The sequence below is a fragment of the Anolis sagrei genome, chromosome Y (assembly GCF_037176765.1).
Source record: "Anolis sagrei isolate rAnoSag1 chromosome Y, rAnoSag1.mat, whole genome shotgun sequence".
Taxonomy (NCBI): Eukaryota; Metazoa; Chordata; class Lepidosauria; order Squamata; family Dactyloidae; genus Anolis; species Anolis sagrei.
In genome coordinates this window covers 27,226,571-27,249,300 of record NC_090035.1, presented here as the reverse complement: position 1 = coordinate 27,249,300, position 22,730 = coordinate 27,226,571, and the positions used below count along the sequence as shown (strand labels likewise).

The 22,730-nt window shown below is 45.2% G+C and overlaps 1 protein-coding gene across 1 annotated transcript in view; it reads left to right on the top strand.

Moving 5' to 3' along the window:
* Positions 1–22,272, top strand: part of LOC137095406 (transcription factor SOX-8-like) — a 35,074-nt gene extending 12,802 nt beyond the window's left edge. Inside the window, exons 2-3 of the mRNA XM_067462037.1 lie at positions 15,635–15,873; positions 17,810–22,272. Coding sequence (XP_067318138.1) covers positions 15,635–15,873; positions 17,810–18,543 — 973 coding nt within the window. The 3' untranslated portion in view covers positions 18,544–22,272. The remainder of the gene's footprint in view (positions 1–15,634; positions 15,874–17,809) is intronic.
* The last annotated feature ends 458 nt before the right edge of the window (positions 22,273–22,730 follow it).

Sequence of the window (22,730 nt, the reverse complement as noted above, 5' to 3'; positions counted from 1 at the left end):
AAGAAAACTCCCTCTGCACAAACCTTAGATCAATGAAGGTTTGGAAGTGACTTTGAGGCACAAAACAACAAAGTTAGGAAATGATAGATTTATCTTTAAGTGAAAAATCCAAATATTTACATTTGGTCATTAGGATGGTAGTAATGCACCATACCTGTCCCCAGGTATAGAGCTCATATCTGCTGTTTGTGGCACTTGCTAAACTCAGCCTTATCCTTCCTTAAAAAGGGGGAAGAAAAGAAGAGTAAAGAAGCAATGTCCGTCTTTCACTATTCGAGATCTAATCCAGGAGGAACAAGCCGACCTGGCATGTATAACGGAGACCTGGTTGGACGAAGGGGGAGGGGTTAATCTCTCCCAACTATGCCCGCCAGGTTACTCGGTGCAGCACCAGCCAAGACCCGGAGGGCGGGGAGGAGGAGTTGCAGTGGTCTATAAGGATTTTATTCCCCTGATCAGGTGCCCCATCCCACAAACACCTTCATTTGAGTGTGCCGGCTTCACGTTAGATGACCGAGACAGGATAGGGATTCTGTTGGGGTACCGCCCACCCCGCTACACATCAGTCTCCCTACCTGAGCTTGCGGGAGTGGTCTTGGATATGGCGTTGGGTTCCCAGAGACTTTTAGTCCTGGGCGATTTCAATGTCCATGCCGAGACCTCCCTTTCAGGTGAAGCTCAGGACTTTATGGCTGCCATGGCAACCATGAGCCTGTCCCAATTAGTATCTGGTCCCACCCATACTGCCGGACACACATTGGATTTGGTCTTTACCCAGGGATGGGGTGACAGTGTCGGGGCGGAGGACCTAACCATCGCTCCGTTGCCATGGACTGATCACTACCTGATTAGGTTTAGACTCAATGTACCTCCCAACCTCCGCAGGGGTGGTGGACCCATTAAAATGGTCCACCCCAGGAGACTTATGGATCCAAATGGATTCCTGATGGCTCTTGGGGATCTTCCCACCTCCCTGGCTGGTGATTCTGTCAATGCCTTGGTCTCTTGCTGGAATAGATGACTAGGGCAATCGATACAATCGCTCCGGAATGCCTCCTCTCGAGTAACTGGGCTAGTCATGCCCCTTGGTTCACTGAGGAACTGGCAGCAATGAAGCGAAAGAAGAGGTGGCTAGAGCGCGTGTGGCGCCAGAGTCTGACTAAATCAGCCCAAATACATCTGAAAGCCCTTTTAAGGTCCTACAATGTGGCAATAGCAGCAGCACAAAAAAAATCCTTTCTTGCCAATATTGCATCGGCGAAGAACCGTCTAGCTGAGCTCTTTCAAGTTGTCAGGAGTCTGTTAAATCTGCCAAAAAGTGAGATCCTTGACAGCTTGGGAGCTCACTGTGAAGCATTTGCTCGATTCTTCACTGATAAAATTGTGCTGATTCGATCTGGATTCGATGCCAGTTTAAATGCAGTCTCTGAGGATGTAACGAGAGCATCTGCTTGTCCGGTTTTATTGGATTCATTTCAATTGGTTCAGCTTGAGGATGTGGACAGGATCCTTGGAGAGGTGCGACCTATCACATGCATCCTAGACCCCTGCCCATCCTGGCTGATAAAGGAAGCCAGAGGGGGATTGGCAGAGTGGGTGAAGGTGGTGGTTAATGCCTCCTTGCAGGAGGGCAAAATTCCAGCGAGCTTAAAACAAGCTATCATAAAACCGCTGTTGAAAAAACCATCACTGGACCCCACTCAATTAGACAACTATCGGCCAGTTTCCAATCTTCCCTACTTGGGCAAAGTCATGGAACATGTGGTGGCAACACAACTCCAGGGATTTCTGGTAGACACGGATTATCTAGATCCGGCACAGTCTGGCTTTAGGACATGGAACGGAAACAGCCTTGGTCACCTTGATAGATGATCTTCGCCGGGAGCTGGACAAGGGGAGTGTGTCCCTGTTAGTTCTGCTGGAGCTCTCAGTGGCCTTCAATACCATCGATCACGGTATCCTTCTGGGATGCCTCATAGATATGGGACTTGGGGATACTGCCTTGCAGTGGCTCCGGTCCTTTCTTGAGGGACGGTCCCAGAAGGTGTTACTGGGTAACACCTGTTCACCCCACAGCCGTTGTCGTGTGGAGTCCCTCAGGGTTCAATTCTGTCCCCAATGTTGTTTAACATCTACATGAAGCCGCTGGGGGAGATCATTCGGAGTTTTGGACTGAGATGTTATCTCTACGCAGATGATGTCCAGATCTGTCACTCCTTCTCACCTGTCACCAAGGAGGCTGTCCAAACCTTGAATCGGTGTCTAGCTGCTGTGTCGGACTGGATGAGAGCTAACAAATTGAAACTGAATCTAGACAAGACAGAGGTCCTACTGGTCAGTCGTAAGGCCGAACAGGGTATAGGGTTACAGCCTGTGCTGGATGGGGTTACACTCCCCCTGAAGACTCAGGTTCGCAGCTTGGGAGTGATCCTGGACTGATCGCTGAGCCTGGAACCCCAGGTCTCAGCGGTGGCCAGGAGAGCTTTTGCACAACTAAAACTTGTGCACCAGTTGCGCCCGTACCTTGGGAAGTCTGATCTGGCCACAGTGGTCCACGCTCTTGTTACATCCCGTATAGACTACTGCAACGCACTCTACGTGGGGTTGCCCTTGAAGACTGTTCGGAAACTTCAACTGGTCCAGCGAGCGGCAGCCAGATTGCTTACCGGAGCGACATACAGGGAGCACACCACCCCCCTGTTGTGTCAGCTCTACTGGCTGCCAGTTCAATTCCAAGCACAATTCAAGGTGCTGGTTTTGACCTACAAAATCCTTTATGGTTTTGGCCCAGTGTATCTTTCCGAACGTATCTCCCTCTACGTCCCACCTCAGAATTTGAGATCATCTGGGGAGGCCCTGCTCTCGACCCCACCACTATCACAAGTGAGGCTGGTGGGGATGAGGAGCAGGGCCTTCTCAGTAGTGGCCCCTCACCTGTGGAACTCACTCCCGGGGGAAATCAGGACATCAACATCCCTCCTCGCCTTCAGGAGGAAGGTAAAGACGTGGTTGTGGGACCAGGCCTTTAGGCAATCTGACAATTAGATATGGAAACCAGAGGGATAGGACTGAAAGGACTGACAATTGTGGAACTGGAATTTAAACTATGAGAGTGTGAAACGCTGACCGTCAATGAGGTTTGTTTTATGGTTATTTTTGCCTATAATAATTATTGTTTCTGTTAATTGTTGTTATTGCTAGAATTGCTGTCTTTGTTAACTGATGTTATTGTCTTTTGCTGTTATGTGATGCGGGCATCGAATTGTGCCTCGCCTTTGTAAGCCACCCTGAGTCATCCCCCCCCCCCCCCCCCGGGGTGAGAAGGGCGGGGTAGAAGCAACCGAAATAAATAAATAAATAAATAAAATTTCATATGCCTGCATTTGGTTGCAATGATGCTGGTTGTTATGGTTTGTCGCTCAGATATCAATTTGAATGTGTGATTGAATCATCCAAATTGGAACATCACAGATCGCATTTAGGGTGAAGATGGTTTCCAAGGCAGCTTTTCCAACCATTCAGCTGCATTATCTAAGAAACCTGATTCTTTCTTTGAAAAATGTGAGCTGTCCCTATAGTCTTGAGGCCCATCTCCACTGTCGTATCACCCAGTTACAACCTGTGTTATTTGGCAGTGTGGATTTGGACCTCAAAATTAAAGGAGGCAGGTTTGCTGTTGGATTTGTTTCTGAGAGATAGAATTAAACTACACTTTTTGTCAGATTGGGATTTTCCATTGTGAATTCCACAGTCTTGTTATTGTCATCCTTTCTTGCTTACGATGACCCTAAAATGAACCTACTATGGAGTTTTCTGGGGCTTTTTTTTTCTCATGTCAGGAGCGACTTGAGAAACTTCAAGTCGCTTCTGGTGTGAGAGAATTGACCTAGGAGAGTAGGGTTTGAATCCCCGGTCATCCAAGGAAAGCTAAAAGGTGACCCAGGGTGAGTCACACTCTCTCAGTCCAGGAGCCCACTGTGGCAAAATGGGTTAAACCCTTGTGCTGGCAGGACTGAAGATCAACAGATCGACAGGTCGGAGGTTTGAATCCAGGGAGAACACGGGTGAGTTTACTCTGTCAGCTCCAGCTCCCCATGTGGGGACATGAGAGAAGCCTCCCATAAGGATGGTAAAATATCAAAACATCCGGGCATCCCTAGGTCTCCTTTTAGCTTTCCTTGGATGAACGGGGATTCAAGCCCTACTCTTTTAGGTCTCAAACCATTAGAATAGGGAGTGGGAAAGACATTTTAAAAGGCATACCGTTTTTATATATTGTGCTACTCAAAAGATTTTGGGAGTTATAGTCCCCAAAAACTCACCTTTCCTTCGCCCCCCACCCCTTCCCTCGCTCACTCAATCCTTCCCTCCTCCCACCCCCCTCCAGTAAGACACGCCCCTTCCTTCGCCCCCCACCCCTTCCCTCCCTTATTCAATCCTTCCCTCCCACCCCCCTCCGGTAAGACAGGCCCCCTTCCTTCACCCCCCAACCCTTCCCTCCCTCACTCAATCCTTCCGTCCTCCCACCCCCCTCCAGTAAGACATGCCCCCTTCCTTCGCCCCCCACCCCTTCCCTCCCTCACTCAATCCTTCCCTCCTCCCACCCCCCTCTGGTAAGACACGCCCCCTTCCTTCGCCCCCCACCCCTTCCCTCTCTCACTCAATCCTTCCCTCCTCCCACCCCCCTCCGGTAAGACACGCCCCCTTCCTTCGCCCCCCACCCCTTCCCTCTCTCACTCAATCCTTCCCTCCTCCCACCCCCCTCCGGTAAGACACGCCCCCTTCCTTCGCCCCCCACCCCTTCCCTCCCTCACTCAATCCTTCCCTCCTCCCTCCCCCCTCCGGTAAGACATGCCCCCTTCCTTCGCCCCCCACCCCTTCCCTCCCTCACTCAATCCTTCCCTCCTCCCACCCCCCTCCAGTAAGGCACGCCCCCTTCCTTCCCCCCCCACACCTTCCCTCCCCCACTCAATCCTTCCCTCCTCCCACTCCCCTCCGGTAAGACACGCCCCCTTCCTTTGCCCCTCACCCCTTACCTCCCTCACTCAATCCTTCCCTGCTCCCACCCCCCTCCGGTAAGACACGCCCCCTTCCTTCGCCCCCCACCCCTTCCCTCCCTCACTCAATCCTTCCCTCCTCCCTCCCCCCTCCGGTAAGACATGCCCCCTTCCTTCGCCCCCCACCCCTTCCCTCCCTCACTCAATCCTTCCCTCCTCCCACCCCCCTCCAGTAAGGCACGCCCCCTTCCTTCCCCCCCCCACACCTTCCCTCCCTCACTCAATCCTTCCCTCCTCCCACTCCCCTCCGGTAAGACACGCCCCCTTCCTTTGCCCCTCACCCCTTACCTCCCTCACTCAATCCTTCCCTGCTCCCACCCCCCTCTGGTAAGACACGCCCCCTTCCTTCGCCCCCCACCCCTTCCCTCCCTCCCTCAATCCTTCCCTCCTCCCACCCCCCTCCGGTAAGGCACGCCCCCTTCCTTCGCCCCCCACCCCTTCCCTCCCTCACTCAATCCTTCCCTCCTCCCACCCCCCTCCGGTAAGGCATGCCCCCTTCCTTCGCCCCCCACCCCTTCCCTCCCTCACTCAATCCTTCCCTCCTCCCACCCCCCTCCGGTAAGACACGCCCCTTCCTTCGCCCCCCACCCCTTCCTTCGCTCACTCAATCCTTCCCTCCTCCCACCCCCCTCTGGTAAGACACGCCCCTTCCTTCGCCCCCCACCCCTTCCCTCCCTCACTCAATCCTTCCCTCCTCCCACCCCCCTCCAGTAAGGCACGCCCCCTTCCTTTGCCCCCCACCCCTTCCCTCCCTCACTCAATCCTTCCCTCCTCCCTCCCCCCTCCAGTAAGACACGCCCCCTTCCTTCGCCCCCACCCCTTCCCTCCCTCACTCAATCCTTCCCTCCTCCCACCCCCCTCCGGTAAGACACGCCCCCTTCCTTTGCCCCTCACCCCTTCCCTCCCTCACTCAATCCTTCCCTGCTCCCACCCCCCTCCGGTAAGACACGCCCCCTTCCTTCGCCCCCCACCCCTTCCCTCCCTCCCTCAATCCTTCCCTCCTCCCACCCCCCTCCAGTAAGGCACGCCCCCTTCCTTTGCCCCCCACCCCTTCCCTCCCTCACTCAATCCTTCCCTCCTCCCTCCCCCCTCCGGTAAGACACGTCCCCTTCCTTCGCCCCCCACCCCTTCCCTCCCTCACTCAATCCTTCCCTCCTCCCACCCCCCTCCAGTAAGGCACGCCCCCTTCCTTTGCCCCCCACCCCTTCCCTCCCTCACTCAATCCTTCCCTCCCCCCTCCCCCCTCCGGTAAGACACGCCCCCTTCCTTCGCCCCCCACCCCTTCCCTCCCTCACTCAATCCTTCCCTCCTCCCTCCCCCCTCTGGTAAGACACGCCCCCTTCCTTCGCCCCCCACCCCTTCCCTCCCTCACTCAATCCTTCCCTCCTCCCTCCCCCCTCTGGTAAGACACGCCCCCTTCCTTCACCCCCACCCCTTCCCTCGCTCACTCAATCCTTCCCTCCTCCCACCCCCCCTCCGGTAAAACACACCCCCTTCCTTCCCTGTGGCGGGCCCAATCAAGGAAGAGGAAAAACATCGAAGGAAGGAAGGAAACAGAGAAGGAAATATGGAAGCAAAGAGTGAAGGAAAGAAGGAAAGAGGTAGAGAAGGAAGAAAAGAGAGAAAGAGGAAATGAAGAGGAATGGAAAAAAATGGGTAGAGAAAGAAGGAAGGAGATAAGGAAAGAAAAGGAAGGAAAGAGGAGCAAATGAAGAAGAGAAAGAAAGAGAATGAGGGGGGAAGGAAGGACAGAAAAAAGGAAGAATGGAAACAAAAACCAAAGGAAGGAAGGAAGGAAAGAGGCAGAGAAGGAAGAAAGAGAAAGGGACGGAAAAGAAAAAAGGAAGAAGGAAAGAGGAAGAGAAGGAAGGAAGAAAAGGGAATGAGGGAAAGAAGGAGAGAAAGAGGGAGGTAAGGTGGGCCACAGCAACTCGTGGCAGGGAAAGGAAATAAAAAGTGAAAGAAAAGAAATAAAAAATTAAAGAAGGAAGGAAACATGGAGGGAAGAAAGAAGGCAAAGGAAGAAAGGGGGAGGGAATGAAGGAAAGAGAAGGATGAATCCGAGGAGCGAAAGAAGGAAAGAAAAAAAGAGGTAGAGAAGGAAGAAAGGAGAGAAAGGGGGAGAAAAAGGGGGAAGGAATAGGTAGGTACCCCTCTTTCATAATATTCCAGATATCTACCTCTACTTAGAAAAGATTTACCATAGGCCACAGCAATGCGTGGCAGGGTACAGCTAGCAATAATATAAAATAGTAATAATAATAATAATAATACCATCATCATCATACCCAGCAGTGACCATTCCAATAACTCATAGCTGCTAACTCCATTGGAGAGCAACATGTTATTATTTGAGTGTTAGGCTTAAGGACTCCAGAAAAACAGGGCTTTGAATCCTTGCTTTAAAAAAAACCATTATATAACCTGGACAAATCTGAACCTCAGAATAAATGGAAAAATCTAGGATAAGGTTGCCATAAGCTGCAGCTATATTAACACTGAGGTAGGCAGCATGGAGCAAATATGGGATTCCTGGGGATCAGGGTGCAAATCCCCACTCCGCTTCAGAAACTTGCTGGATAGCTGGAAGAAAGTCACACTGTCTCAGCCTCAGAGGAAATGTATTCCATTAAAATAGTTCAGAATTGCATTTTAATATGTATTTATAGCACGTGTGTGCCAAGCTTTGAGTGTTTTTGATTTACACTACAGCCACTTTATCTGCGACAAATACATTCTGACTTTGCAAAACTGGTGATAGAAGCAAACCTTATGGAAATTAAGGACTTCTGGCTCAATTATACTATAGGATCATGACTGGAGACTACTGTGTATGTGTATGCTTGCATGCGCGCACACACACACATAACATAACATAACATAACATACCAGTATACCAGTATGAATAGGATAGTCATGTTTGCAGCATAGACTGCAATTTGCATAAAGAATTTAATTTCATTGGAATGATATTCATTAGCTGGTTATAATCATTTTATGGAGAAGGGAGTAGAGGGAGAACAAGAGAGAACCGAATTCTGTGGAAGAATAGAATGGTTGAGGAATGTTAAAGGCCCCATCCATAATGTGGTTTGAAATGACACTGTAGTCAGTGTCGATTTGAATGATGCAGTTCAACTGCATTATATGGATTTACAGCAGGCATGGGCAGACTTCGGCCCACTAGGTGGTTTGGACTTCAACTCTCACCATTCCTAACAGCCTCAGTCTTCGGCTGAGGGGGGAAAGGAAGGGACCTGAGGCTGTTAGAAATTGTGGGAGTTGAAGTCCAAAACGCCTGACGGGCCAAATTTGCCAATGCCTGGTCCACAGTCACCACATAATGCCATTTCGAACTGTATTGTTTGTCCATCATCTAGCCTCAGGTATGGATTCAGAGCCCATAAGCGTTTCTGTTTGGGTTGTTGTAGGTTTTTCAGGCTATGTTCTAGAAGCATTCTCTCCTGACATTTCACCTGCATCTATGGCAAGCAACCTCTGAGGATGCTTGCCATAGATGCAGGTGAAACGTCAGGAGAGAATGCTTCTAGAACATGGCTATATAGCCTGAAAAAAACCTGCAACAACCCAATGATTCCAGCCATGAAAGCCTTCTACAATACATCGTTTGATTGTTTTGCCTGGGGATTCTGGGAGATCTAGTTCTTCCCCAAGTAATGTTTACAGCTTCGATGCCTTGGGCTACTTTAAGTCTTTGATTTGAGTTGGATTTTTGGCAAAAAAAAATGCTGGGATGTTTGTGTTTTCCTTCTGTAAAATCATATCGGAAGCGATGCAAATAAATTTTTGGAGATTTTGGGCACCGAATCTTTGATATTGGGGATGTTGTTGCTTCCCTGGCCTTTTAGAAGGACTTTTTTTGGAGACAACATTTAGAAAAGCCCTCTAAAGTATTCCAAGGGCATGATTTGGGAAGAAAATAGGGAATGCAATTGGAGAGGGCTTATTTTATTGTATCTTGTTTTGCTGCAAGTAGCACCGACGTTGGCCAGATCTGCACTGACCTTTAATGCAGTTTGGCGTGGACTGAATTGTATTGTATGGGTCTACACCAGGCATGGGCAAACTTTGGCCTTTCAGGGGTTTTGAACTACTGGCTGTTAGGAATTGTGGGAGTTGAAGTCCAAAACACCTAGAGGGCCAAAGTTTGCCCATGCCTGATCTGCGCTGATTACGGGATACAGATCAAAGGGCATTACATATATGGCAATATAGAGCCTATCCTATATCCTATCCTATAAATATGTTACTAGAAGAACCTGATTCAACCAAAGGTCACACAATCTTCATCCATATCCCCTTCTCAGACTTCCAATTTATTTTTCCTCTGTATCCCTTTTCTAAAACCCTTAGTACTGCAAATATTTTAGATTTATTTTTATTTTGCATAATTTGTTTAAATGCAAAATGCATTGATATTTCATATTCGACTTATACAGAAGATTTAGAGTGCATCTACACTGTGAAATGAATGCAGTTTAACTCCCATGTCTCAATGCTACAGAAGTCTGTAGTTTTACAAGCTTTGTTTGCCACAATTGGTGATGCAAACTACACATCCCATATTATTGAGCCATGGCAGATGAAGCAGAGTCAAACTGTATTAACTCTACAGTGTAGATGCACCCATCGCAGCTTCGGTTCTGCTTCCTGTTTCTTAAAATGAGTCATTATAGCGACATCTTTATTACAAAATGCAATCTGGAATCCAACTTGGTTTGTCACAAAATGAGTTTAAAATCCTAACCATATGTTCCTAATATATTCTGCTCTGAAGTCAACTCCATTGGGTTTAAATAAGCATGGAAAGCGATTCTGATTGTTCAGCGTTTGCAAACCAGACAGTGTCTGCTTGCCAAGCATTTGGACATTATTTTGCCTTGTTCGAAGAGAGAAATGCTAAGCAAGGGAAAGAAAGGCAACGGATCCCCCAAAATAGAAGATTTTGGAATGGATAGCTTTCAAGCCATAGAGGAAGGGACTCTGAATACCGAATCTTGTGACAAACATTTGGTCGCCTGTAAAGTTGAGCTTTTGCCAGGAAAAGGGATTATTGTTAGTGCATACTTCATTGTGGCAAACTGGAGCAGAAAAGGCATGCCATCCTTTCATGGTTATCCCCTTTTTTATTGGCGAGCCTTCATTATTTTCTACAGTTTATGGTTTTTCTTTTGGGGGAAGGTACCCTTTGCCTTCCTCCAAAGCTGAGAGAGCGTGACTCGCCCAAAACCACCCAGTTGGCTTTGTTGACGATTACGGATTTGAATCCTGGGTTGCATCTGCAATGTATAATTAATGTTAATGTTTTTACATAACATTGCCCGCCATGGCTCAATGCTACAAAATTCTGGGAGTTGTAGTTTTCCAAGGTCTGACATTGCAAACTTACAGCTCTTGGGATTCCCTCACATTGAGGCTGGATCTACGCTGCCATGTAATCCAGTTTCTATATCCAATTGCTTTGGACTGAGTTATATGGATCTACAATGCCATATAATCCGTTTCAAAGCAGAGAATCTAGTTTCAGAAACTGGATAATATGGCAGCAGATAAAGTGGTGTCAATTTGCACTGGTTCTACAATGTAGACACTCTCAAAATTCAGATCTCTGGCTGAGCATGGATTTGAACCCTGGATCCTTGAACTGGAGACTGGGTGTGTCTATACTATAGAATGAAAGCAGTTTGACCCCACTTTGACTATCATGGCTCCATGCTATGGAATCCTGGGAGCTGTAATTTGGCAGAGAAAGATATAGACCTTGCAAACTACATTTCTCAGGATTTCATAGCACTGAGCGAAGGCAGTCAAAATGGGGTCAAACTGCATTAATTCTACAGTGTAGACACAACCAGGATCAAACCAGACTTAAGCATGAAGTCCTATTGATTTTATTGGGAGCTTTCTGATTACATTATTATTATTACTACTACTACTACTACTACATCATTGGTGGTGGTGGTGTTATCATCATTCACATGTTGTTGTGTTGGTGGTGGTTGTGGTTGTTGCTTCTTCTTACCTGCCTCTCCCATGAATCAAGACATATACTGTCAGTTAGCCAATTAGCAATGAAGTAAAATATAAGAAATGCAATCTATTGAAAGCAAATATCCAGTCGTATATTAAAACAATTCACTCGACTATATTTCTGGGCTGAACTGTATTTTCTGAAACATTCTTGATTTGCAAAAGGGTTCAACTCCTGTTGCAAAAGGGGGAATGAGGAAATTTGATGGCATTTTCACAACTGGCTGCGTTCACAGAAGCACAATAAGCTTCTGTGAACTAAGATCAGGCATTGGGTGTATGAAAAGTTATCCTGAATTGGCCGGCTTTTGGGAACAGAAGCGAGCAGAGGGAGGCAGCTTGTGTGTTGTGCGAGAAGGAAATGCAAAATTTGCAGATTGTATGCCTGTGTGTGTGTATATATACATATACATATACATATACATATACATATACATATACATATATACATATATACATACATATATATATATATATATATATATATATATATATTAATATGATTGTTAATATGCATCGAAACCTGTTCGGTGTAGAATCTAAAACGGTGGCTTTGAAATGTCTCTGAAGCATGAATGTCAAACCAGATTTAACATTTAACAAATTTAGAATGTTTAAATGCAATATGTGGGGAATGGAATTGAGTACTTGGACCCAAAAGGCACCGAATCATATCTGATCTTGGGAGCTAAGCAGGGTTGGCTTTGGTGAGTACTTGGATGGGAGACCGGCATTGAGTCCCAGGTGATGTTTTGTAGGAAGGGACTGGCAAAACCCACCTCTGGGTGCATCTACATTGTAGAGTTAATGCAGTTTGGTGCTGTTTTCACTGCCATGGCTCAGTGCTAAGACATCCTGGGAACTGGAGCTTGGGGAGGCACTGGCTCTCTTTGACAATGAAGACTCAGATCCTTTGTTAAACTAATGGTTTTAATAATACATTTTTAATTGTCTGGGTTTTATTCTATTTTAATGTTTATAGTTTTAAATTGTATATCATATTGTTTTGCCACTGTTCAACGCTTTGAGTCCCAGCAGTTGTAGATGATGATGATGATATTTATATACCATTTTTATAATAATAGTAATAATAATAATAATAATAATAATAAGTAGTAGTAGTAGTAGTAGTAGTAGTAGTGGGGCCATGGTAGTACAGCAAGTTAAACCGCAGAGCTGTGGAATTTGTTGACCAAAAAGTCAGCAGTTCGAATCCACCGAGTAGTGTGAGCTCCCATCGTTAGCCCCAGCTTCTGCCAACCCAGTAGTTTGAAAACATGCAAATGTGAGTAGATCAATAGGTACCACTCCAGCGGGAAGGTAACGGTGCTCCATGCAGTCATGCAGGCCACATGACCTAAGAAATGTCTATGGACAACACTGGCTCTCGGCTTAGAAATGGAGATGAGCAGCAATCCCCAGAGTCGGACTCGACTAGACTTAATGTCAAGGGGAAACCTTCATCCTTTACCTAATAGTAGTAGTAGTTGTAATTATCTGGGAGTTGTAGATGATTATGATGATATTTATATAGCATTCAATAATAGTAGCAATAATAATACTACTAATAATAATATTAGGTAGCAGTAGTAGTAGCAATCATCCCAAGAGTTATAGATGATGATGATGATATTTATATATCATTTTATAATAATAATAATAATAATAATAATAAGAAGAAGAAGAAGAAGAAGAAATAGTAATAATCATCCTGGGAGTTGTAGATGATGGTGATGATGATGATGGTGGTGGTGGTGGTGGTGGTGGTGATGATGATATTTATGTATCATTTTTATAATAATAATAATAATAATAATAATAATAATAATAAGTAGTAGTAGTAGTAGTAGAAGTAGTAATAGTAGCAGTAATCATCCTGGGAGTTGTAGATGATGATGATGATGATGATGATGATGATGATGATGATGATGGTGGTGGTGATGATATTTATACATCACTTTTCTAATAATAATAATAATAATAAGAAGAAGAAGAAGAAGAAGAAGTAGTCATGATCGTCATCATCTTGAGAGTTATAGATGATGATGATGATATTTATATATAATTTTTATTATAAGAAGAAGAAGAAAAAGAAGAAGAAGTAGAGGTAGTAATAGCAGCAGTAATCATCCCGGGAGATGTAGATGATGATGAAGATCATCATCATCATCTTTAATTACTTATTAATCGCCCTCCATCCGAGATGCTCCAGGTGATTTACATAGCAGAAATTATACAGGATAAAACACATACATACAAATATTAAAATTAACATGGGTCAAATGCTCTAGTAAAAAGCCAGGTCTTAAGTGCTAGGAGCCCTGAGTCACGCATGGCTCTCAAATAGGGAGGCAAGGAATTCCATAAGGCAGGGGCAGAAATAGAGAAGGCCCTCTTGTGTCTGGTGCTTTCCAAGTACACTTCCCTAGGACCCGGTAAATAGAGCAAATCGCATTGGGATGGTCGTGGTGACCTCCGATGATGGTAGAAGGAGAGAGAATCTCTAAGATACAATGGACTCCGGCCATATAAAGTTTTAAAGGTCAGGACCAGCATCTTATACAAACCACGATACTCAATTGGGAGCCAGTGTAGATGCTGCAGCACTGGTGTTATATGGCATTTCATGGGCGTTTTTGTGAGTAACCTGGCTGCAGCATTCTGGACAATACGGAGCTTTCGAGTCATAGAAATAGGAAGGCCAACATACAGGGCATTGCAATAGTCCAGCCTAGATGTGACCATGGCATGGATGACTGTTGCCAGGTAAGGTGCCAGTTGCCTCACTTGTAGATGGAAAAAGGCCTCTTTGCTGGCAGCAGCGACCTGAGCCTCCATCGTCAGCTGCGAATCCAAAACGACACCAAGGCTCTTAACAGTAGGCGATGGAGAAAGAGCAGCGCCATCAAAGGTAGGTAACGGATGGGTCGGACCTATTGGGCGGCCATGCCACAGGATCTCAGTCTTCGCCGGATTCACCTTCAGTCTGCTAGCACGTAGCCAGTTCAACAGAGCCTCCAGGCATAAGGTGAGATTGTCAGGTATTGATGTTACTCCGGGTTCCAAGCGCAACAGGAGTTGGGTGTTGTCCGCATATTGATAGCAGTCCAGGCCGAATCTCCGAGCCAAACTCGCAAGGGGTCTAACATAGATGTTGAAAAGAAGAGGGGAGAGAATTGCATCTTGGGGTACCCCACATAGGAGGGGGGAACTTGGTCCATATATTCCACATACTCCGGTTTCAGAGGAATGAATTGAACCAATTGAGGGCCTGACTGCGAACTCTGGACATGGCAAGATGGTGGATCATTAAATCGTAGTCAACGGTGTCAAACGCTGCGGTAAGATCGAGAAGTACCAGAAGCGCCGATCCGCCGCTATCAGACTGACGACGAAGTTTATCTGTAATAGCAACCAAGACCGTCTCTGTCCCATGACCTGGGTGAAAGCCTGACTGGAAAGGGTCCAGGCCAGCTGTGTCATCCAAAAATTGCTGGAATTGTCCCAATACAGCCCGCTCTATCACCTTACCTAAGAATGGAAGATTAGAGACTGGACAATAATTGGCAAGGAGCATAGGGTCCAGGTTGGGTTTCTTCAACAAAGGACGGACCCTTGCCTCTTTTAGGTTATCCGGGAAAACCCCATGTTCAAGAGAGCCATTGATTATATTGCTCAAAGGATCGAATAGTCCTTCCAGGCAGCTCTTAACCAGCCAAGAGGGGCACGGATCAAGGGAACCGGTGGTTGGCTTTGCAGCAGCCAGGATTCTGGTGACAACTTCCGCGTCTAGCAGGATGAATCGATCGAAAATAGGTCCACTAAGCGGCTACGGAGTCTCCAGCTCACTCAGTGTCGATTAATATATTTATACATCATTTTTATAATAATAATAATAATGATAAGAAGAAGAAGTCGTTGTAGTTATGATCGTTGTCATCTTGGGAGTTGTAGATTATGATGATGATGTTGATATGACATTTATATACCATTTTTCTAAAAATAGTAGTAATAATAATAAAAAGTAGTAGTAGTAGTAGTAATGTAGTAGTTGTCATCTTTGTCATTGTCCTGAAAGTTGTAGATGGTGGTGGTGGTAGTGGTGATGCTATTTATATACCATTCTTCGAAGATTAAGAAGCTGTCGTCATCATCCTGGGAGATGTAGATCTTGATGATGAGGATATTTATATACCATTCATCGTCATCATGATGATGATCTACATCTCCTGGGATGATGAATATGACTCATCCAGGGAGTTGTAGATCATGATTATTATATTTATATACCATTCATCTTATCCATCATCCACATCATATACAACTCCCAGGATTCCACAGCATGGAGCCATGGCAATAAAAGTGGTGTTATTCTGCAGTGCAGATGTAGCCTTGCAAGACTAGGGTTTCACTTTCATTGTGGGGGGCACCTGTGGCTAAGAAAATGAGACTTTTTTTGTATCATCACCTATGTACTAAGGGTACAAGCCTTTTCACTCTGCCACCTCTCTTCTTTCTCTAACAAGCCTGCTCAGTGAGAGCGAGAAGCGTCCCTTTGTGGAGGAAGCAGAGCGGCTGAGAGTCCAGCACAAGAAGGACCACCCTGACTACAAATACCAGCCCCGGCGGAGGAAGAGCATCAAGGCCGGCCAGAGCGATTCAGACTCCGGAGCTGAACTGGGTCACCATGGCGGGGGCCAGGTCTACAAGACCGACACCGGGTTAAGCTCCGTGAATGAAGGCCACCACCATGGAGACCATGCAGGTAAGGAAAGCCGGATACAACTCTCAAGGCACATGGATGGCACAGCCAGAGCCATCCCTGGTTGAGCCCTGCACATATTTGATGGGAGGGTCAGTCCTTTGATAAAGAAAGTCACAAAGAATGGCATCTTTATCATCTCTCACTTTGGGTTGGTGACACTGTGAAGGGGCATCACTGGATGGAGATACAAGAGACTATATGCCATAATAGACAGAAAAGAAAAAGTTGCAAGATTCGTATATTCACCTTTGAGGAACAGTAGGGATACTTGGTCCTCCAGGTATTTTTGGCCATCATCCATCAGTGTTTAGGAAGACATATTCCAACATCTGTTTCCACCCAGGCCTTTGTGTTTTCATAGGTCCCATCTACACTGCCTTAGAATGGAATTTGAAACTGTATTATATGACCAGTTTAGACTCATGCAATGCTGTTGAACTGCATTATGTGCGTCAGGCCCATAGTTTTGGGGAGGGGGGCTTGAGGGGCTTCAGCCCTCCCCCCCAAAATTCTCAGGGTGGTCCGCGAGAAGGCCTTACTGGTACATTATTTAAACTGTTATGTTTACTCATATCATAATCTGATCACCATACCCAATATATCCCATATGCATGGGGGTATTGGGATAATGATACAAAAGGTTTGCTAGGGTAGATCCTGACCCCACCCCCCAAAATCAAACTCCACCCCCCCCCCCCAAATCAAAATTCTGGCTATGGGCCTGATGTGAGTCTCTATTGTGATTATATTATGCAGTTATGGCAGTGTAGATTATGAGCCCTTACATTGCAAGGACTTTTTCCCTTTGGAATAACCTGGCAATAATAATAACAACAACAATAATTTTATTTCATGTCAGAAGCGACTTGAGAAACCACAAGTTGCTTCTGGTGTGAGACAACTGGCCATCTGCTTTACCATCCTTGTGATAAGCTTCTCTCATGTCCCTGCATGGGGAGCTGGAGCTGATAGAGGGAGCTCATCCATGCTCTCCCCATATTTGAACCTCTGACCTGTCAGTCTTCAGTCCTGCTGACACAAGGGTTTAACCCCCAGGGACATTATTATCATTATTATTTATAATTATAATAGCCAACTTGTTTCTCCTTTATGGAGAGAAAAAGTGGGGTATAAATAAACATAACAAATACACCATAACAAACATAATAAATATGACAGGGTTTTGGTCTAGATGGCCCATATGACCTTTTCCAATTCTATTATTCTATGAATCTAAAATAATAGTAATAATAATAATTTATTACCCACCTTGGTTATTTAAAAATAATTTTAAAATAAGATATTGCACCATTTAGATTCAGTTAGGAAGGTCAAAATCTGCAGTGCTTCTCAAAAATAAAATGAAATGTGAGAGTTTGAAAGAAGGAGAGGAGAAATTATATATCACTGGATCGATTTTCATAAGGATAAAAGATAAACATTGAGGTTTGTACAGACAGAGCAATGGTTCCCAATTTTTGGTCCTCCAGATGTTTTCGGTTACAATTCCCAGAATTCCTGACTACTGGTCAAGTAGCCAAAGTATCTACTAGCCAAAGTATCTAGAGATTAAAGTCTTTCAAGGGGTGCACCTATGCAGTTTGGCACCACTTTAAACCCCATGGTTCAATGCTCTGGAATTCTGGACATTGTAGCTTAGTCAGGCACCAGCCCTCTTTGGCCAAGAAGGTGAAAGACCTTGTGAAATTACAACTCCCGTTATCCCTGGAGAAGAGATAAATCTCAGCACTTGAAGTGCCCTTGCTCAGTACTATGAGATTGTGTTAGCTATCATTTTGCAAAGTGCCAATCTATAAGTGCCAGGAGACCATGGCATTGAGCCCTGGCAGTTCAAGTGGGCTCACGTTGGTGCAGCCTTGGGTCACTTAGGTCCCCAAAAAGTATAGCGGCCACTGACCTGTTTCTTTGTCCTCAGGACAGCCCCACGGGCCCCCGACCCCTCCGACCACCCCAAAGACGGATCTCCACCACGGGGCCAAGAAGGAGCCAAAGTACGAAGGCCAGCAACCAGTGGAGAGCGGCCGGCAGAACATTGACTTCAGCAACGTGGACATCTCCGAGCTGAGCAGTGAGGTCATCAACAACATGGAGACCTTTGACGTCCACGAGTTTGACCAGTATTTGCCGCTCAACGGCCACTTGGGTCTACCCTCAGCAGCGGCAGAACAAGGGCAGAACTCCACGGCGGCGGCAGGGGGCTCTTATGGGGCACCGTACAGTGGAGGAACGGCCCCAGTTTGGACACACAAAAGCCCCAGCTCCGTGTCTCCATCCGAAGCTGGGCAGCAACAGCAACCGCACATCAAGACGGAGCAACTCAGCCCCAGCCATTATAATGACCAATCGCATGGCTCGCCGACCCACTCTGATTATGGTTCGTATGGTGCCCAAGCAAGCACGACAACGGTCTCCGCAGTATTGGCCACAGCCTCCTTCTCTGGCTCCCAGTGCGACTACACCGATCTCCAGAGCTCCAGCTACTACAACCCCTATTCAGGGTACCCTTCCAGCATCTACCAGTACCCCTACTTCCATTCCTCACGCCGTCCTTATGCCACTCCGATCCTGAACAGCCTCTCCATCCCACCATCACACAGCCCCACCGCCAACTGGGACCAACCCGTCTACACGACACTGACGAGACCCTGAAAGAGGACCAAAGTGGGGGGACAGTGACTCCGACAAGGTCTCCTTTCCCCTAAAATAAAAACATTGAGGTGGAGCAAGCTTGTGTTCTGCTGCTCCAGAGACTAGGAAACCACGGACCATGGTTTCAAATTGCTGTGAAAGAGATGTGGTCCAGTGGAGTCTCCCTCTCCAGAAGTCTTGGATGGCCATTTGTCGGGAAGGCTTGGATAGTGTCTGTCTTCACGGCAGAATGGGGTCAGACTGGAGTCTCTTCCAGCTCTAGGATTCTGTATTTCTCTGATTCTATGTATGCACTACACAAATGAAGTGGGAAATGGCAAAACAGTAAAATACCTTCCGCGGAGCATGGTTCGTTGTCTCAAGTGCCTCCTCTTTCTTCTCCTCTGGGACTTTCCCGTGACATTTTCAAAGATTCTGTTTTCTCTATTAATAATAATAATTAATAATGAGCAGTGGAGGAAAATAATAATAATAATAATAACAGCAACAGTAACAACTTATGACCCGTCTTTTGGAGAAATGAAGGATGAGATGTTCTACCTCATCTGTGAGGCCTTGAAAAAGCAGGATTCGAGCGCAGAACGAAAGAGGAGGAGATGACGGTGTCCGAGGGTCCATTGCAATTGGGCCACAAAGAATCCAAGTAGATTCACAAAAATAAACCTGAACCGTCAAAAGGGACCATTCAAGAATCTGCTGGGACCGAATGACTAATGTCAGCTTTTCTTCGTTTTTGTTGCAATTTTTCTTCAAAGCCCAGCTTTGGTTGCAATTAACGTTGTTTTTGGGAAGTTTTCAAGCCAACAAGAAGCTCCAAAAAAGAAGCAAAAGGAGTTGTTTTGATTATTTTTTGTTTGGGGGGGGGGGGATAAACTTGTTAAATATGTATTTATGTTCTGTGTTGTTTTGGTCTTTTGTTTTTTAATTCATGGAGTAATTCTGTGCAAGAAGTCGATATTCTTGATGAAAAGAGAGATTTGTTTGCAAAACAGCATCAGAGGCAAGGTGATATTTTCCCCAAACCTGTCCTTTTTTGAGAAATAAGAAGATATTGTACCATTTGGATTCAGTTAGGAAGATCAAAATCTGCAGCGCATCTCAAAATTAAATTGCAATGCGAGAGCTTGAAAGAAGAGGAGAAATACATCATTAGATCAACTTCAAAAGGAGAAGGATAACTTAATATTGAGTCTCATATGGATCAATAGTTTCCTATCTTTGGTCCTCCAGGTATTTAAGACTACAATTCCCATAATTCCCAACTATTGGCTAATGGAGAGTTGGAGTCCAAACATTTGGAGGACTCCCAAGTTGGGAGCCATTTGTATAAATTAAAGTGTGTCAAGGGGTGAATCTACACTGTTAAATTAATACAGTTTGACACAACTTTAAAACCCATCTTTTGATGCTCTGGAGTGCTGGGAGTTGTAGTTTGGTCAAACACCAGCCCTCTTTGGCAGAGAAGGCCTTGTGATTTTTTTTCATGTCAGAAGTGACTTGAGAAATTACAAGTCACTTCTGGTGTGAAAAAAAATGGCTGTCTGCAGAGATGTTGCCCAGGGGACACCCAGATGTTTTACCATCCTGTGGGAGTCTTCTCTCATATCCCCGCACAGGAAGCTGGAGCTGACAGAAAGGAGCTCACCCCTTCTTGTGGATTCGAACTGCCAACCTTCAGGTCAGCAGTTCAGCCAGCACAAGGGTTTAATCCAGTGGTTCTCAACCTGTGGGTCCCCAGACGTTTTGGCCATAAACTCCCAGAAATCCTAACAGCTGGTAAACTGGCTGGGATTTCTGGGAGTTGTAGGCGAAAACACCTGGGGACCCTGGTTGAGAACCACTGGTTTAATCCATTGAGCCAACACGTCTCTTCTTGTGAAATTACCTCTCCCATTATCTGATTGCTTTAAGCCATGGTCATCCCAAGTGGTCTCAAACTGCATTAACTCAACAGTGTAGATGCCCCACTAACCTATTAGTCAAACTATTGCACTCGTTGGATGCATAGAAGACTTGCCTTTGTCATCAGGAACTATTCAAAGCTGGGTGGCCACCTGTAAGGAGTGCTGGGATTTGGGTTGGACTAGATTACCTTTAGGACCCCATCCAGCTGTCACAAACCAGAACTGTTCTGCCCGTATATTCCACCATACAACTGTGTGGGTTTGGATAGATGTTCATTGAGATTTTTTGGACGAACATCACAATGAATTTCAACATTTACGGTGTATGAGCACTTGACCAAGGTTATCCCAAGAGAATACCATAAAAGTCTTGGAACAAGCTCCTTTTGGGGTATTTTTTTAAGTCCATCTTCCGAGCTTTGGCCATTTTGGAGGTAGTTTCAAGTCGAATGCCTTCATATGATGAGCCTTAAGATTCAGATGTTCTTATCCCTATGGCAGAACTGGGCTTTTGTTTCTCCTACGATGCATCTACTCTGTAGAATTAATGCAGTTTAACTCCCTTTGATCTGCTGTGATTCAATGTTATGGAATCCTAGGAGATTTAGTTATAGCAGGGGTCCTCAAACTAAGGCCCGGGGCCGGATGCGGCCCTCCAGGGTCATTTACCCGGCCCTCGCTAAGGGTCAACCTAAGTCTGAAATGACTTGAAAGCACACAATAACAACAATCCTATCTCATCAGCCAAAAGTAAGACCACACTTCCCATTGAAATACTAATAATTTTATATTTGATGAAATTGTTCTTCATTTTAATTATTGTATTGTTGTAAGTGTTTTTTGCACTAAAAATAAGATATGTGCAGTGTGCATAGGAATTCATTCATTTTTTTTTTCAAATTATAATCCGGCCTTCCAACAGTTTGAGGGACTGTGACCTGGCCCTCGGTTTAAAAGGTTTGTGGACCCCTGAGTTATAGTTTTGGGCCTTCTCTGCTAAAGTTCCAGTGCCTCCCCAAACTACAACTCCCAGGATTCCATTGCAATCAAAGTGCCATCAAACTGCATTAAATCCACCATGTAGACGCACCCCCAATTGAGATGGTGTGGATTTTTCAGGTTGAGTTCTAGCTCTCTTTCCCTTATTTCTTTTTAAGGGAGAAAAAGACTACATAATTCACAATTCCAGCAACCCATTCAAACTACTGTATATTGTTATGTGGATGTAGTCTTACAAGAGAAACTACCGCTCAATGCAAGCAAAATGTGAATTTTTGGAGATTTCCTTTCTCCGAGATGAAAGGGACACCAATTGATTTTTCCGTAGTTGAAACCGATTGCTTTGGAAGTTTTGGATTCAGTTTCACTTTTAAATCTTGCCTATTTGGGGACCAGAGGTTCATCCATCCAAGCTGTGAAAAACAAACGGTTCTCCGCTATGACTCTCAACTAATTCTTTCTTCGACATGTGTCCCATTGTATGCTGAGCATATAATAACCGCCTCCTTTAATGATTGTGCCTTTTAAAAACGAGAAAAAGAAAGAAGACTTTATAAATCTTTAAACTTTTTATCTTTTTGTTTTCCTACGTTTTGTTTCCTTGAAATGATTCCTTTCCTCTTTTAGTTCTAAAGGGGAGAATGCCATTGGGGAATTTGTGGGGGAGGGGGTTGAGAACAGAAATGCCTTTTTATGCAATCTTATAATTTGTTTTTTCCTCCTGTTTGGTCATCTGTTTCATCTGTTCTGTTTCACTTGCTTCTGACTAAGTCATGCTAACTTTTGTACAGATCCATTTCGTAAAATTAAAAAAGTCTTTTATTCATCCTTTGCTGATATATTTATTCCTTTTTATTGTGAAACAATGAAATGAGTAAGTTATGAAACAAGGAGACACAGGCAATACAAATAATAATAATAATAATAATAATAATAATAATACTTTATTTATACCCCGCCACTATCTCCTGGAGGGACTCGGAGCGGCTCACAAAGCACTCAAAGGTGCAAACACACAAAATACAAAAAGGGCAAAGACAATAACACAAAAGCAATAACAACCAATATAAACATCCCCCAGTTAAAATCTGTAAAATGCAACAATAGCCACATATTCCAACTGCAATCAATATCAGTCATAAAGTGCACTGTGAAAATAACATATATATCCTCGAGTATGTTCTTTAAGGGTATTAGCACCATTATTATCACTATTATCATTATTATTAGTAGTAGTATCAATTTAATTATCATTTTTACTATCATTTAACTATTATCATAATT